Source organism: Aureococcus anophagefferens (genome assembly GCF_000186865.1).
Source record: "Aureococcus anophagefferens unplaced genomic scaffold AURANscaffold_2, whole genome shotgun sequence".
Classification (NCBI taxonomy): Eukaryota; class Pelagophyceae; order Pelagomonadales; family Pelagomonadaceae; genus Aureococcus; species Aureococcus anophagefferens.
In genome coordinates this window covers 3009767-3024398 of record NW_008705562.1, presented here as the reverse complement: position 1 = coordinate 3024398, position 14632 = coordinate 3009767, and the positions used below count along the sequence as shown (strand labels likewise).

Below are 14632 nucleotides of genomic sequence, written 5' to 3'. Positions count from 1 at the left end.
CACGGCGGCCGCGAAGTAGGGCTGGGCCGCGACAAAGGCCCAGGGCCGGAAGTGGAAGAGGCTCGCCGCGACGGACACGCCAGCGGCCGGCGCGTAGGAGACGGCGTGCCACGTCCAGGGCGGCACCCAGAGCGCGTCGCCGGGCCACGTCGTCACCGCGAGGCGCGGCAGCCGCGATAGCTCGCCGTCGTCCAAGCGGCTGTAGAAGTACGCGCGGCCGTCGGGCGACGCCGCGGGCCGCAGGGACGCGGAGTCGGCCGCGGGCACCAACGTCCAGTCCTTGGACCCCTCGATCTGGATCGCCATGGACGCGATGGGCTCGCTGTGGAGGTCCGTGTACGTCGGCCTCTCCGCACCGCCGCCGCCGCTCACGAAGAGCGGCACCGTGAGCAGGCGCGCGTCGAGCGCCGCCGCCGAGAGGCGCCAGCGGCCGACGACGTCGCCGACGGAGCACCGCGGCGCGAGCCGCGCGAGCGCCGCCTCGAGGGCCGCCGTCGTCGGGCAGCAGCCCTCGCGCGAGAGGACGCGCTGCGAGCCGATTTTGTGCGGCCGGCCCCTGGAGATGTTGCGCACGACCTTCGACAGCTTCGCGCGCGCGTCGGGCACGAGGTGCCGCCGCCGCGACGCGTCGTAGAAGTAGTCGACGACGACGTCGCCGAGCGGCGGCTTCGTCAGCGCTTCCTTCGTGAAGTTGTTCGTCGGCGCCGCGCCGCGGATGACGAAGGGGCGTCGCAAGTCCAGCGCTGTCGTCGCGCGGCCGGCGCAGAGCGACGGGCCGTCGACCTCGGCGACGGCGCGGGCGCGGACGGGCTCGGGCGCGAGCGCCGGCCAGGCGCGGGGCCCGTAGGTCGTGTCGCGGACGGAGATGAGCCAGGTCTCCAGCACCCACGGCGCCCACAGGCGCAGGTCCGGTGTGCTTAACGTCGCGACGGTTATGGCGAGCGCTGCGGCTGTCAAGGTGCGTGACAGGCGCATAGTGGCGCCTTTTAGCAGCACATAAGGCGTGCAGAGAGGCTGCAACCAGTGGTTGTTGATGAGGAGTTGACGACGTCGCTAATTACCACAGCAGCGCGCACGACGCCAAGTGCCACCGCGCCAACGCTAGCACTCACGCCAGCGCCACCGACGCGCGACGATGCACTTCACGAGTTCCCCGGCCGCGCCAGCGACCGGCGACCCCAACGCCCATCTCTTCACGGCGCTCACGTACAACATCCTGGCCCGGTCGCTGGGCTCGAACACGATCCCTTGGGTCATGCAGGTGTCGCCGGACACGAAGCGGCGCGTCGAGGGCGTCGCGGGCCTGCCCTGGGACGAGTGGCGCCGCGGCGCCGTCGACGCCGAGTACAAGCGGCACTGGCACAAGAATTTCGCGAGCGGCGACTACGCGACCATGCGGAAATTCTGGAGCTGCCGACGCCTCCAAGACGCGGACGCGATCCCGGGCGAGCTTACGGGCCTCGCCTTCGAAAGCGAGGACCGGGTCCGCTACGGCGACCGCGTCGCGACGACGCTGCGGGGCGCGCTCCGCGCGTCGCTCGGCGAGGACGAGGGCCTCCGGCTCTTCGAAGAGGTGCGATCGTCCGAGGAGACGGTCTACGACTGGGAGAGCGCGCGGGGGCCGCGCGTCTTCGCGGAGGCGATCAGGGGCGACGTCGTCGCGCTCCAGGAGTACGACGTCCACGGCGTATCGGCGGCCTACGACGGGGCCGCGGTCGCGACGTTCGCCGCCGCGATGCGGTCAAAGGGCTTCGCGGGCGTCTTCGCCAAGGACCCCCTCGCGGGCCGCGACCCGCCGAGCGGCCTCGGCCTCTTCTGGCGAACGTCCGTCTTCGAGGCGCTGGGCGGCGGCGAGGACGTCGAATTGGCGTGCGGCGCGGCCGCCGGCGGCGTCGCGAACTACGATTTGGAGGAGCGCTGGCGGCCGCTGAGCGACGGCGGCGGCGACGCGGCGCTGCCGCCGGCGGACCGGCGCAACTGCGTCGTGGCGCGGCTGCGGCACCGCGCGTCGGGGCGCACGCTTTGCGTCGTCGCGGCGCATCTCATGACGACGTCGCGCGACGGCCCGCGCGTGACCAAGCACCCCGGCGAGGTCCGCGCGGGCGAGCTCGCGCGCATCAAGGCCATCGTCGAGGCCGCGGTCGAACCGGGCGACGCGCTGATCTTCATGGGCGACTTCAACACGCCGCCGTCCGACGCGCGCGTCTTCGAGGGCCGCGTCGGCGACGGCTTCGACACGGGCTTCGCCGACGGCGGCTTCGCGTGGGCCGGCCGCTGTGTGCAAATCAAATCTTCAACCCGACTTCAATGTGCGCTTATTCGAATGTTTTGACACGAGCACTTCCACCGTGCTTCGAGAACTCGCTGAGAGCAATCGATTCGTCCAAAAATCAGCCGAATCGACTTCGATTTGACCGAGCTAGAGAATTCTGAAGTTTGGCCCCGACGTCCCAGCTCACTGGTTGATTTGCACACAGGCCGGCCGGGCGCTCCGCTGCGCGTTCGAGGCCGACTGGGCCGACGAGTCCAAGTGCACGTCGCGCAACGGCGACCGCAAGATGTGGATCGACTACCTCTACCACGACCGGACGCTCGAGGCCGTCGGCCGCAGCGACGCGACGGCGCCGCCGCGCGCGATCCCCGACGAGGCGCGCCCGTCGGACCACCTGCCGCTCGCGGCGACGTTTAGGTTCGTTTCGTAGCCTTGCCGGTTTTAGGTCTCGGCGACGGCCCAGGCGATGTCCAAGACGCACCCGCTCGCGGAGATCATGTTCGCCACGGGGCACCGCTCGTGGACGACGCGCTGCAGCTCCGCGACGTCGATCGTCGTGTCGGTTGTGGACACGAGGGCCGTGCCCTCGATGCGCTGGAGCCGGCTGACGGCCGGCGCGGGCTCGGTCACGGGCACGTGGGCCGCGCCGCGGAAGTCGCGCACGGCGCGCAGCTCGAAGTCGACGCGGTCGAGCCCGTAACCGAGCTGGCGCGCGACCTACCAAGCACGTCGGTGACGATCTTTTCGTCTTTTCCCCGGTTCTCGAAAATCGTCACCGCCGCAGGACGCCGCGCGCGACGAAGTGCGCGGTCGCCGTCTCGCAGCCGACGAGCGCCGCGAGGAGGAGCTCGACGGGCTGGGCGGCGGTATCCATACCGCCGCTCAGCTTCGGCGTGTCCGTGCGGATCGTGTGCTGGCGGACGCGGGTCGTGCAGGCGCAGGCCTCGCCGCGCGCCGTGAGCTCGTAGACCTTGTCGTAGCGGCTCTTTTTCGTGGAGAGGCTGCGCGACGGCGCCGCCCGCAGCGCGCGCGCCAGCATGCATCGGTTGCGCGCTGGAGCGGTCATTGTGCGCAGCGCGCGCGCCAGCATGCACCGGTTGCGCGCTGGAGCGGCTATTGTGCGCGCTGCTGCGGCGCGCGCCAGCATGCAACGGTTGCGCGCTGGAGCGGCCCTCGTGCGCGCCGCGGAAGCCCACATCATCGTCATCATCGTCAACGATTGCTGCACCTGAACATCAACATGCTGTGCAGCCTCGTACGCGCGCGCGCCAAACGAAGTGTTGAGCGCTTAGCTCGGCGCTAGCGGCAACTTTCCGGCCGGGCAGCGCTGCTACTGCGGCGGCAGCTCCCACTGAGCCTCGCCGGTCTGGATGTTCACGTAGAAGGTATCGCCGCTCGCCTCGTCGACCTGGGCTTCCCACTCGGCCGCCTGCCCGCCCGTCGGCGGCTCCCACTGCGTCTCGCCGGTCTGGCTGTTCAGGTAGAAGGTGTCGCCGCTCGCCTCGTCGACCTGGGCGACCCAGCCGGCGCCGGCGGCCTGCTGCCCTCGCGTCGCGCCCGTCGGCTGCCGCGACGGCCCGCCCCCGCCCCCGTTGATCACGAAGACCGCCGCCTCGGGGTCGTTGCAGTCGAGGCTGACCTGGTCGCCGTCGGAGAGCGCCTGCGACTCCCACTGGTAGACCGAGGTCCACGCGCCGCCGGCCGCGCGCCACAAAGTCGGCGACTCGCCGACCGAGACGAGGACGGCGCCGCCGTCGGCGGCGCACTTGATCCTGCACTGCCCCCGCCCCACGGACTCCCGCGGCTCGACCATGTTGTGCCGCGAGAGCACCCGATCCTCGCCGGCGCCGACGAGATACGGCAGCTGGCACGGGCGCCCCTCGCGCCCGAACTCGTGCCGATGCGCGTCGTCGGCGTGCTCCGTGTGGAGCGATCCAGCGAACTTGTTGCTCGCGACGAACCTTTCGAACTTGCCGTCGATCGTGACGCCTTCGACGCCGGAGAAGCCGGCCACGCCCGCGACGCCGTCGATGCTCCACGTGCCGAGCGGGACGACGGTCGCGCTCTGAGACGGCGCAAAGCCGGCCGTGCTCTGAGGCGGCTCCCACTGCGACTCGCCGGTCTGACTGTTGACGTAGAAGGTCTGACCGCTCGCCTCGTCGACCTCGGCGACCCAGCCGGCGGCCAGCGCTCGCGTCGGCCGCGCGAAGCCGCGGCTGAGCGCCGACGCAGAGCCGCCAGAGCTGAGTGGCCTGAACGCCGTCAGCGGGACCGCCGTCGCAGCGAGGCACGCGAAGACCGATGTCGACAGGCGCATCGTGCGTGCTCGTGGGGATCGAGTTGTTCAACACAGTTCAACTAAGCCTCAACCATGCCTTGCGCCAATCCCGGCGTGCTCTCGGCGTGGCGGTCGGTACCAGGCTTGGCGCGAGTGTACCGCCGCCACACCTCCGATCCGAGTGCACGCGCGATCTTTGGGTCGGAGGAAGGGGCCGGTGTGGGAACGCCAACCCCCCGGCTACGCCTCCGTCTGAGCCTCCGGGCGGGCCCGGGGGTCTTCGGGTGCGCACCCCCTTCAATAACTAGTCCAACCATGCGTCAACTAGCGCCCCCAGCCGGTGTTGCGCGGGCGCCCGTCGGCGAGTGCGGCGACGATTCCGCGCCCATCGCGTAGACTGGGTCCGAACGGTCCCCCGCGCTCGCGGGGTCGTCGAAATCGGCGTCGATCGCGTAAAGTTGCGGCTGTTTTAAGGGACCGCGCGCGCTCCTGGGATGTGCTAGAGGCTTGGAGAGTCCGCCAGTAGCGGCGTGATCAACCACGGCAAGCTTAGGCGTCGCGGCCCTCGAGGAGGGCCTAGAAGATGCTGCGCGAGGGCAGTCCGACGAGGTTGAGGAGGATGCCGAAGGCCGCGGCGCCGACGGCGATGGCGGCGACCTTGACGGCCTTCTTCGTCGTTTTCCTCGTGACCTCGAGGGGCTCGTCGAACTTCTCGACGGCCTCCGCCGCCTGCTTCGCGGCCTCGGCGGCGGCGGCCTCGGCGGCGGCGTCGTCGCGGACGAGGAGCGGCTTCGGCGGCGCCGTGACGACGGGCATGACCGCCGCCGCCTTCTTCACGGGCGACGCGGACGCCGGCGTCAGGACGGGGCCGTCCTTCTTCGCCGGCAGCGGGTCCGCCTTCTTCACGGGCGCCGCGGCCGGCATCGTCGTCGCGGGCGTCACCACGGTCGGCGTCGGCGGCGCGGGCGCCGGGGCGGGTTTGGGCGCGGGCGCTGGTGCCGGTACGGGCGCCGGTGCCGGTGCGGGCGCGGGTGCCGGCGCGGGAGCCGGCGCGGGTGCGGGCGCGGGCGCGGGAGCCGGCGCGGGCGCGGGAGCCGGCGCGGGCTCCGGCGTCGGCTCAGGCGCGGGGTAAGAAGCCAGCTTCGGCGCCGGCGTCGGCTCCTCTGCGCTCTCCTCCTCCGTGGCCTTGGCGCGCCAGGCGACGACGCCGGCGAGGACGGCGAAGGCCCCGAACGGGCCGGCGACCTCGAGGCCGCCCGGAGAAGCGTACGCCTTCGGCGCAGGCGACGGCGCCGGCGCGACGGCCTTCGCGACGGGCTTCGCGACGGGCTTCTCGACGACCTTCTCGACGGGCGGCGGCGGCGGCGGCGGCGGCGGCGCGGGCGCCGGGGCCGCCTGCACGACCGCGTCGGCCTCGTCTGGCAACAGCGATTTCGCGCCGAGTGCGCCCTTCTTCGGATTCTCGTAGGCCGGAAAGGTGCCCGCCTTGGCGCTCAGGGTCACGCTCCGTCGCGCGAGCGGCGTCTGCGGCACCAGCGCGACCGCGCCGGTGCAGAGGAGCAGCCAGCGAGGCGACATTGTAGTGTGGATTCGCGTCGCTTGCGCCAAAATGATGAAAATCACAAATCGCCGGCAGTGTTGACGACGATGCTGCCGAGAAGTATCATCATTTCGCGTTCGGCTGCTCGCGAAGCGCCGCCATCAATCCCGCTCTCGTCGCACGTCGCCGCGCGGCCATGTCGGCGTCGCCGCGAAAGATGCGCGCCCCCGCGACGGGCCCGTGCAAGTGCGGGTCGACGACGCACTTCCGCACGTCCCATCGCGACTGCCCGCTGAAGAAGCCGCGGAAATCGCGCAAGGCGAACGGCGCCGCCGCCGCGGCGGCGGTGCCCCTGGCCGCGTCGGCGGCCGTCGTCGTGCCGCCGGGCCCCGTGCCCCCGCCGTTCCCCGAGCCCGCGGCCGTCCCGCCGGCGCCCGTGCCCGTCGCGACGGCGCCGGTGCCCATCGCGCCGCGCGTCGCCGTCGTCGAGCCCGAGCCCGGGGCCTACGTCGAGGACGCGCTGCCCTTCCGGGCCGAGGGCCCCCACGTGGGCGCGCGGCTCCGGCGGAGCGTGCGCACGCCCGCGCGGAGCCTCTGGGTCGAGGGCTTCGTCGTCGGCTACCTCGGCGCGGACGAGTCCGACTTCTTCGACGCGCTCGGCCAGCCCGCGCCCCTCTACCGCGTGCGCTACGACGGCGGCCTGCTGGCGCTGCGGGGCGACGAGGAGGACCTCGAGGAGCACGAGCTCCTGCCGTCGCTCGCGCCCGCGACGCTCCCGCCGGGCGACCCGCGGTCCGCGGCGCGACCGCTCGACGACGAGGGCCGCGTCGCGCCCGCGGAGTCGCCCTACGAGAAGCTGCGCGAGGCGAACATCGCGCGCAACGAGGCGGCGCTCCAGGCCCTGGGCCTCGCGAACGGGACCCGCGCGGACCCGCCCGCGGGCGACGACCTCGTCTGCCTGCCCAAGAAGAACAAGCGCGCGGCCGACGCGCCGGGCGGCCGCGGCGCCAAGGCCGCGCGGCGGCCGTCGGAGGCCGACTCCCTCGAGGACGAGTCCCTCGGCCTCACGGACGACGGAAACGAGGCGCCCGAGCCCGCCGCGGCGCCCGCGTTCGCCTACGACGACGACGGCGTCAACTCCGCGGAGGTCTAGGAGACCGCCGCGTAAGCGCGAGGCATCGCGAGGAGCAGGCCTAGGAGCGCCCGAAGCAGGGCCCGAAGCGCCTTACGCCGGGGCCGCGCGCGTGATCCAGTTCGTGAGCGCGTGCCGCGGCACCGTCGCCGGCCGGACCTCGTGCCAGAGGAAGCTGTCGAAGACGACGAGGCGGCCGCCGCGCGGCGCGACGGCCACGCCGCCGGCGCTCGGCTTGTCGTCGCTCGCGCGCCGGCCCGGGTAGATGACGAGGTGGCCGCCCTGCGCGTCGGGCCACGCCGGGTCGTTGCAGTAGAGGATCGCCGTGTACGCGCGGGTCGACGAGCACGTCCCGTCGGCGAGGACCTCGTTGTCCTGGTGGATTTTGTAACCTGCGCGGCGCAAAACGTCGGCGTGCATATGATATGAAAGCGTGCTGGGTCACGACGGCGCCGACGAGCGCCGCGATACGGCGCGGGTTCGCCCTCCCCCGGATAGCGCGCGGCCATGATCGCCGCCGGGACGCGGAGGCCGGGCCCGAGGAGCGCGGCGACGCCGTAGAGCGCCTCGACGGCGCGCGCGACGGCGCGCCGGGGCGAGTCGCGCGACACCCAGCCGGCCGCGTCGCCCCGCGTGCCCACGAGCTTCTGGAAGTTCGACTCCTCGGACGCGAGGCCGCCCGCGGCGTGGAGCGCCTCGAGCTCGCCGCGAAGCGCGCGCGCGTCGCGCGGCGGCAGCGCGCCGTCGACGACGACGTAGCCCGCGTCGAAGAGCGGCGCGAGCGCGCTTCGGGGGACGGGCGCCCTCGAGAGGTACGGCGCCGGGTCCGCGCCGTCGTCCTCGGCGAGCTGGCGGTCCGGCCCGCAGAGGAGCATGTTCGTCGCCATCTGGAACGACTGCTTCCGCACGGCGGCCGCGTCGCCGCCGCGCTTCGCGAGCTCGTCCTGCGACGCGGCTTGGAACTGGCGCAGCGCGAGGAGCGCCGACGCGAGCTCGAAGGTCCGACCGTCCATCGTCTTCAGGCCCAGCGAGTCGAGGACGCCCGCGTGGTCCGCGTCGCTCGCGGTCGCGTCGCCGCGGCGCCGGCGGGAGCGCCAGTCGTCGAGCGCCGCGGCGGACCGCGCGGCCTGGCCCCGGTCGAGGCGGCCGGCGAGCTCCGCGGCCTCGCGCAGCGACGTCGCGACGTCCGCGCCGCACATCGCGGCGTCGGCCTCGAGCGCCGCCGCGACGTCGTCCGGCAGGCGGCGCAGCGACGACGCCGGCGCGAGACCGTCGCCGTCGAGCGCGACGGACGGACCCGACCGCCGGCCGCGGACGACGTCGCCGCGCGCGAGCGTCCGTTTGGTCCTGAGCGTGATGGGGGCTTCGACGAGGAAGAGCGCCTCTTTGGGGTCTGTGTTGCTCTTTGCATCGCTCGGGGCCGTACTCTTTCGCGCAACCTCCGCTCCCCTTGCTGCGTTGGCTTTCTTCTTTGCATCGCCTGCTTGCGCCGAAGTCGCGCGCTGCAAACGCAGCGACGATCGGTCTTCGCGCCACGAGCGCGTCTCCACGGGCAGCGTCGCCCAGAGGGCCATGGCCGAGATCTCAAGCCATCCTCTCCAAGCGGGCTGCTCTTTGTCGAAGGTGCCGTTCACGGGTTGATTTTGCCGCTGGCGAGCGCATGATCTGAGCGCATGGGTTGCCTTAACTGAGCTCTGAGGTAAAAAGATGTCCGCGCTCGTGGATCCTGGCGTCGACGAGACGAAATCCACCATCGATCCGCACCACCCGCTGGCCGGCGACGACGACGCGAGCGCGACCGTCGACCTGCAGCATCCCTTTTACGCGGAGCAGACTGAGGAAGCAAAGGATACCAAACCGCCGGAGGCCGGCCCCGCGACGCCAAAGGATGCGAAACCGCCGCCGCCGGAGGCGGGCCCCGTGACGCTCGCGCGCCTCGGCGAGCTGCTCCGCCGCGCGCTGGACGACGACGAGTACCACATCTTCGGCGGCGGCGGCCTCCACGAGCCGCCCGTCGCGCTGTTCTACGACCTGGACGCGTGGGAGACGCAGCTCCGCGCGTGCGTCGGCGCCTTCGGCCCGACCTTCGAGCACGCCATCGCCTGCAAGTCGAACCCGCTCGCGCTCATGCTGCGGCGCGCGGCGGAGCTGGGCTTCGGCGTCGAGTGCGCGTCGGCGACGGAGGCGGCGCACGCCGTCGAGGCCTGCGGCGTCGCGCCGGGCCGCGTCGTCTTCGACTCGCCGTGCAAGACGCGCGTGGAGCTGGCCTACGCGCTGGAGACGGGCCTGCACTGCAACCTGGACAACCTCGACGAGCTCGACCGCGCGACGGAAATCGTCGCGCGCATGGGCCGGCCGCCCGCGGGCCGCGTCGGCGTCCGCGTGAACCCGCGCGTCGGCGCCGGCACGATCGCGGCCCTGTCCGTGTCTACGTCGGCATCCAAGTTCGGCGTCGACATCGGCGACGCGGCGCAGCGCGCCGACTTGCTCGCGAAATTCGCGGCGCGGCCCTGGCTGACGAGCGTGCACGTGCACGTGGGCTCCGGCGGCATGGGCCTCGGCCAGCTCGTCGCGGGCGTCGCGGCCGCCGTCGCCTTCGCGAACGACGCGCGCGAGACGAACGCCGTCGCCTGCGTCGACATCGGCGGCGGCCTGCCCGTCGACTACGGCTCCGACGCGGCGCCGGACTTCGCGGGCTACGCGGCGTTACTCCGCGACGCGACGCCCGAGCTCTTCGACGGGACCTACGCGGTCGTCACGGAATTCGGCGCGTCGCTGAACGCGAAGAGCGGCTTCCTCGCTTCTCGGATCGAGTGGCTCAAGGACCAGCCGACGCGCAGGCTCGCGATCGTCCATTTCGGCGCGGACCTGTGCCTCCGGCAGGCCTACACGGCCGACCACGGCCGCCGCTGGGCGGCCTTCGACGCGGCGGGGCGCGCGTTCCCACACGACGCCCCGCTGGCCGACGCGGCCATCGGCGGGCCCCTCTGCTTCCAGGGCGACATCCTCGCCGACGACCTCAAGTTGCCCGCGGCGCTGCGGGCGGGCGATTTGGTCGTCATGCGCGACGCGGGCGCGAACTCGCTCAGCCTCTTCAGCCGCCACTGCTCCCGCGTCGCGCCGCCGGTCTACGGCTTCCGGACCGTCGCGCGGCGCGACGACGACGCCGTGCCCCACATCGACGACCGCGACCCGCTCGAGCTCGTCCCGCTCAAGCCCCGCGAGCGGCGGGAGGACGTCTCCGCGTTCTGGGGCGCGCACGCGTGGTAACTAGGGCTTACGGTGCTTCTTCCGCTTGTGCTTCCGCCGGCGCGGCGCGACGTCGCCGGCGAGCTGCCAGGAGAAGGACCCCGGCCTTCGCCAGGCGACCGCGGCGACGACGAAGGCCGCCGCGTACGCGTCCAGGTCCGCGGCGAGGCGGCGCGCGACGGATGCGACGAGATCGTTGGCCCGCGGGTAGTCCGGGAAGGCCAGCGCCGCGCGCGCCGCGAGGGCCGACGCGGCCGCGGCCGCCGCGGCCGCCGCGCGCGGCGTCGCCGGCGGCCCCGCGGCCGCGGACCGCCAGCACCCGTCCACAAAGGCCCAGTACGCCGCGACGAACTTCCTCCACTTTCGGACGTCGTAGTCCGCGTCCTTCTGGCTCTGCAGCCGCAGCACGGGCCGTTCGTCGAAGTAGCGCGTGTCGGTCTTCGCCGAGGACCGCCGGGCCAGCATCGCGTACGCGGCCGCGAGGCCCGCGAACTCGACGGCGCCGCCCGCGCGCGGCGCCGACAGGAGGCGGTGGAGCACGTAGCAGGCCTTGCACACCGTCCGCGCGTCGGCCTCGTGCAGGCGGCTCCAGACCTTGTGGAGCAGCGAGCCGTAGGGGTCGCAGTCGGGCGACCGGTAGGCCTCGAACGCCGCGACGGACAGGGCGATCGACTCGACGTGCTTGGGCTTGGGCGCGGCCGCGTCGGGCCTAGTCGCCTTGAGCAAGGCGGCCTCGAAGTCGCTGCTCACGGCGGCCTTGGCCTCGCGCAGCCAGCCCCTGGCCTTGGCGCGGAGCCGGTCCTTGAGCTGGCCGTCGCCGCCGAGCGACTTCGGGCGGATCGTCTTCTTGGCTGCGAAGACGCAGGCGAGCGCGGCGAAGAGGGTGATGCGCCGCATGTTGGCCTAGACGATGGCGAAAGGCGCCAAAACTCGCGTCCAGATCGGGCCGGCTGATTTTGACACTGCATGTTGAACTACAAGTTGCTGAATACGCGCCGAAACGAGCCGAGGCAGCCCCGACACGACGCCAGATCTTCCGGCAGCATGGGCATGCAGACGCGGTCGGGGAAGAAGAAACCGGAGGTGCCAACTCCAAAAGAGACAAAGCAGGCCCCGGAGGCCCTGGTCGGGCGCATCGGCGCCATCTTCGCGCGGCGGTCGGACCTGGGCGACGACCTCGACGAGGGCGAGCAGCGGAAGGTCGCAGCGGGCAAGGACCACGCCCACTTCGACCGCGTGCGCGTCGACGAGGGCACGTTCACGCCCGAAGGCCTCAAGGGCAGCACGACGTTCCAGAACTCGAAGCGGTTTCGCGAGAAGAACTCGCCCGTCGAGGACCGCGCGGTCTGCGTCGTCACGAGCCGCATGTCCGCGGCGCTCGAGGCCCACGCGGCGGCGACGCCCCTCCGCAAGCCCGTGAGCTTCGGGCCGGGCCGCCTCGGCGAGCAGCTCTGGGTCGAGAGCGACACGCTGGACACGTCCGTCGTCTGCGTCGGCGACGAGTTCGGCGTCTTCCGCGGCGGCGCGGACGCGCCCGCGCTCGTCCTCCGGGTCGCGAGCCCGCGGCGGCCCTGCTCCTACGTCGACTCGATCCACGGCGGGACCTACACGCGCGACGGCGTGCGGTCCTTCGCCGCGCGCACGGGCAACGCGGGCATCTTCTGCCGCGTGCTAGGCGACGGCGGCGCCGCGGCCGCGGGCGACGAGCTCCGCCTGCTGAAGCGCCCGCACCCGACCTGGCCCCTGGCCCGCCTCGCGAAGCTCGTCTACTCGGGCAAGGGCCTGCTCTCGGGCAAGGCCCTCCCGCGGTCCGACTGGGCGGGCACCGCCGCGGAGCTCGAGGAGGCCGCGGCGCTCCCGGAGCTCGCGGTGCTCGAGTGGAAGGAGGAGCTCAACGGCATGCTCGGCCGGAAACCCATCGGCCAGTACGCCGCCGCGGCCCCGGCGCCGACGCGCGCGGCGCCGGACGCCGCCGGGGGCCTCGGCGCCGTCGTCGCGCTCGCCATCGCGGGCAACGCGGCCCTACTCCTCCTCGTCGCCGCCTCCGTCGCCCTCGGATGAGCCCCGGCCGCCGCGGCGCGCGCGCGCAGAGCGCGCCGCCGCATCGCCGAGCCGACCTCGCCCGCCCGTCGCTCGCGATGCCACCGTATTTCGAATAACACGCGTAGTTCGCCTACCTAGGTACTAGTAGGAGAACTTGAAGTTTACGATCGATATCTTTGGCATGGCGACGGACATTCTCTGATGTCTCGATCTCGCAGCCCCAATCTCGGCCTGAGCGGCCAACGACCACACACTTACTGCCCTTCTCAAACCCCGAGCTTCCTTCGGCAAGACAAGGCATGCCGGTGGTCGCCGCCAAACTCGCGCTTGAAAATTGCGAGCGCATGCTCGAGAAAGCCATCGATCGCGAACGCGCGCTCGAGGAGCTCGCGCTGCTTGGCGTAGTCGCCGAGGTCGCCGTGCGCGCTCCCGAGGTTGTGCAGCGTCTTGGCCACCTGAACGTGGTCGCGGCCGTACTCGCGCTCGAAGATCGCGAGCGCGCGCTCGAGGAGCTCGCGCTTCTTGGCGTAGTCGCCGAGGTCGCCGTGCGCATTTCCGAGATTTCCCAGCGTGCTGGCCACCTGAACGTGTTCGCGGCCGTACTCGCGCTCCTCGATCGCGAGCGCGCGCTCGTAGAGCTCGCGCGACTTGGCCGCGTCGCCGAGGGAGTTGTACGCGTTCCCGAGATTTCCCAGCGTGCTGGCCACCTCAACGTGGTCGCCGCCGTACTCGCGCTCCTCGATCGCGAGCGCGCGCTCGAGGAGCTCGCGCTGCTTGGCGTAGTCGCCGAGGTCGCCGTGCGCGCTCCCGAGGTTGTGCAGCGTCTTGGCCACCTGAACGTGGTCGCCGCCGTACTCGCGCTCCTCGATCGCGAGCGCGCGCTCGTAGAGCTCGCGCGACTTGGCGTAGTCGCCGAGGGAGCCGTGCGCGTTCCCGAGGTTCATCAGCACGGTGGCCACCTCGACGTGGTCGCGGCCGTACTCGCGCTCCTGGATCGCGAGCGCGCGCTCGAGGAGCTCGCGCTGCTTGGCGTAGTCGCCAAGGTCGCCGTACGCGTTCCCAAGATTCCTCAGCGTGATGGCCACCTCGCGGTGGTCGGGCCCGAACTCGCGCTCCTTGATCTCCAGAACCTTCTCCTGGACGCGCACGCTGCTCGCGTGCTCCGCGATCGACTCGAGCAGCTTCACCAGCTCCAAGAGCAGCTTCGTGTCCGACGCGCGGTCGGAGCCAAGCACGCGATCCACGAGGTCGTCGACGTTCTCCGCATCGTCGACGGGCAGCGCGCAGAGCATGTTCAGCCTCTCCTCGACGGCGTCCGCGTTGCCGAGGAAGAACTCGCGGAAGAACTCGTAGGTCACGTGGCTCTTGTGCATGGGCTCCGACTCCTTGATCGGCGCGTGGTGGATCTGGAGCTCGCAGAGGTGCGACACCTCGCCCGCGTCGCCTTCGACGCGCACCGCCATATTCATGAGAATGTCGCGATAGCCGTTGAAGCACGGCGGGTTGAACCGGTTCTTCGTCCGCACGACGTCGACGCGCGGGTCCTTGTCGAGCGCCGCATACAACCGCACGATCTCGTCCTCGGTCGCGCACATGACGGAGCCGCGCACAACGTCGAAGAGCCACGACGTCGCCGGCGCCGTATTCTTCGCGTACTCGTTGCGCGCCTTGGCCGCGGCGCGCGCGCGCCCCTTGAGCGGCGCGAGCTTCAGGACCGCGCCGTCCGGGCACGCGGCGGTCATGACCTCGCCGTACTTGAGCAACGCCTTCTCCGCGACCGCGTACAGCTCGTCGAGCGTCTTCGCGGGCGCGCCATGCAGCGCGCACTGGCGCCGGTCGTCGCCGAGGTCTTTGCCGCGCCAGGGGATGTCGCGCACCGCGCCCGAGAAGTGCTCGTCGTAGATGGCCTCGATCTGCCCGCGGGCGATCTTGAACTGCCTCAGGTTCTTGAAAAGCACGGCCTTGGGGTCGAGGAGGCCGTGCGCCTCGGCGTAGGCCTGGACCTTCGGCCACGCGACGACGTCGTCCTCCTTGGCCGCGGCGAAGGCCTGCCGGGCCTCTTCGCCGTAGAGCACGCCGATCTCGTTCTTGATGTCGACCTCCGCCAGGGGCTGCTTC

At 72.0% G+C, this 14632-nt stretch overlaps 3 protein-coding genes across 3 annotated transcripts; 1 reads left to right on the top strand and 2 right to left on the bottom strand.

The window, feature by feature from the left end:
* Nucleotides 1-5126: 5126 nt before the first annotated feature.
* Nucleotides 5127-5474, bottom strand: AURANDRAFT_61432 (hypothetical protein; the record flags this gene model as incomplete). Its single annotated transcript, XM_009034942.1, has 1 exon — nt 5127-5474. The coding sequence occupies one exon, from the start codon at nt 5472-5474 to the stop codon at nt 5127-5129; it is 348 nt and encodes a 115-aa protein (XP_009033190.1).
* An 833-nt stretch (nt 5475-6307) lies between these two features.
* On the top strand, nt 6308-12532 carry AURANDRAFT_61431 (hypothetical protein; the record flags this gene model as incomplete). Its single annotated transcript, XM_009035020.1, has 3 exons — nt 6308-7237; nt 9134-10459; nt 11582-12532. The coding sequence occupies 3 exons, from the start codon at nt 6308-6310 to the stop codon at nt 12530-12532; spliced, it is 3207 nt and encodes a 1068-aa protein (XP_009033268.1).
* A 413-nt stretch (nt 12533-12945) lies between these two features.
* AURANDRAFT_10074 (hypothetical protein) lies at nt 12946-13647 on the bottom strand (the record flags this gene model as incomplete). The annotated part of the gene is made up of 1 exon (XM_009034662.1): nt 12946-13647. A coding segment is annotated over one exon (702 nt), but the record flags the coding sequence as incomplete, so codon positions are not given.
* Nucleotides 13648-14632: the final 985 nt, after the last annotated feature.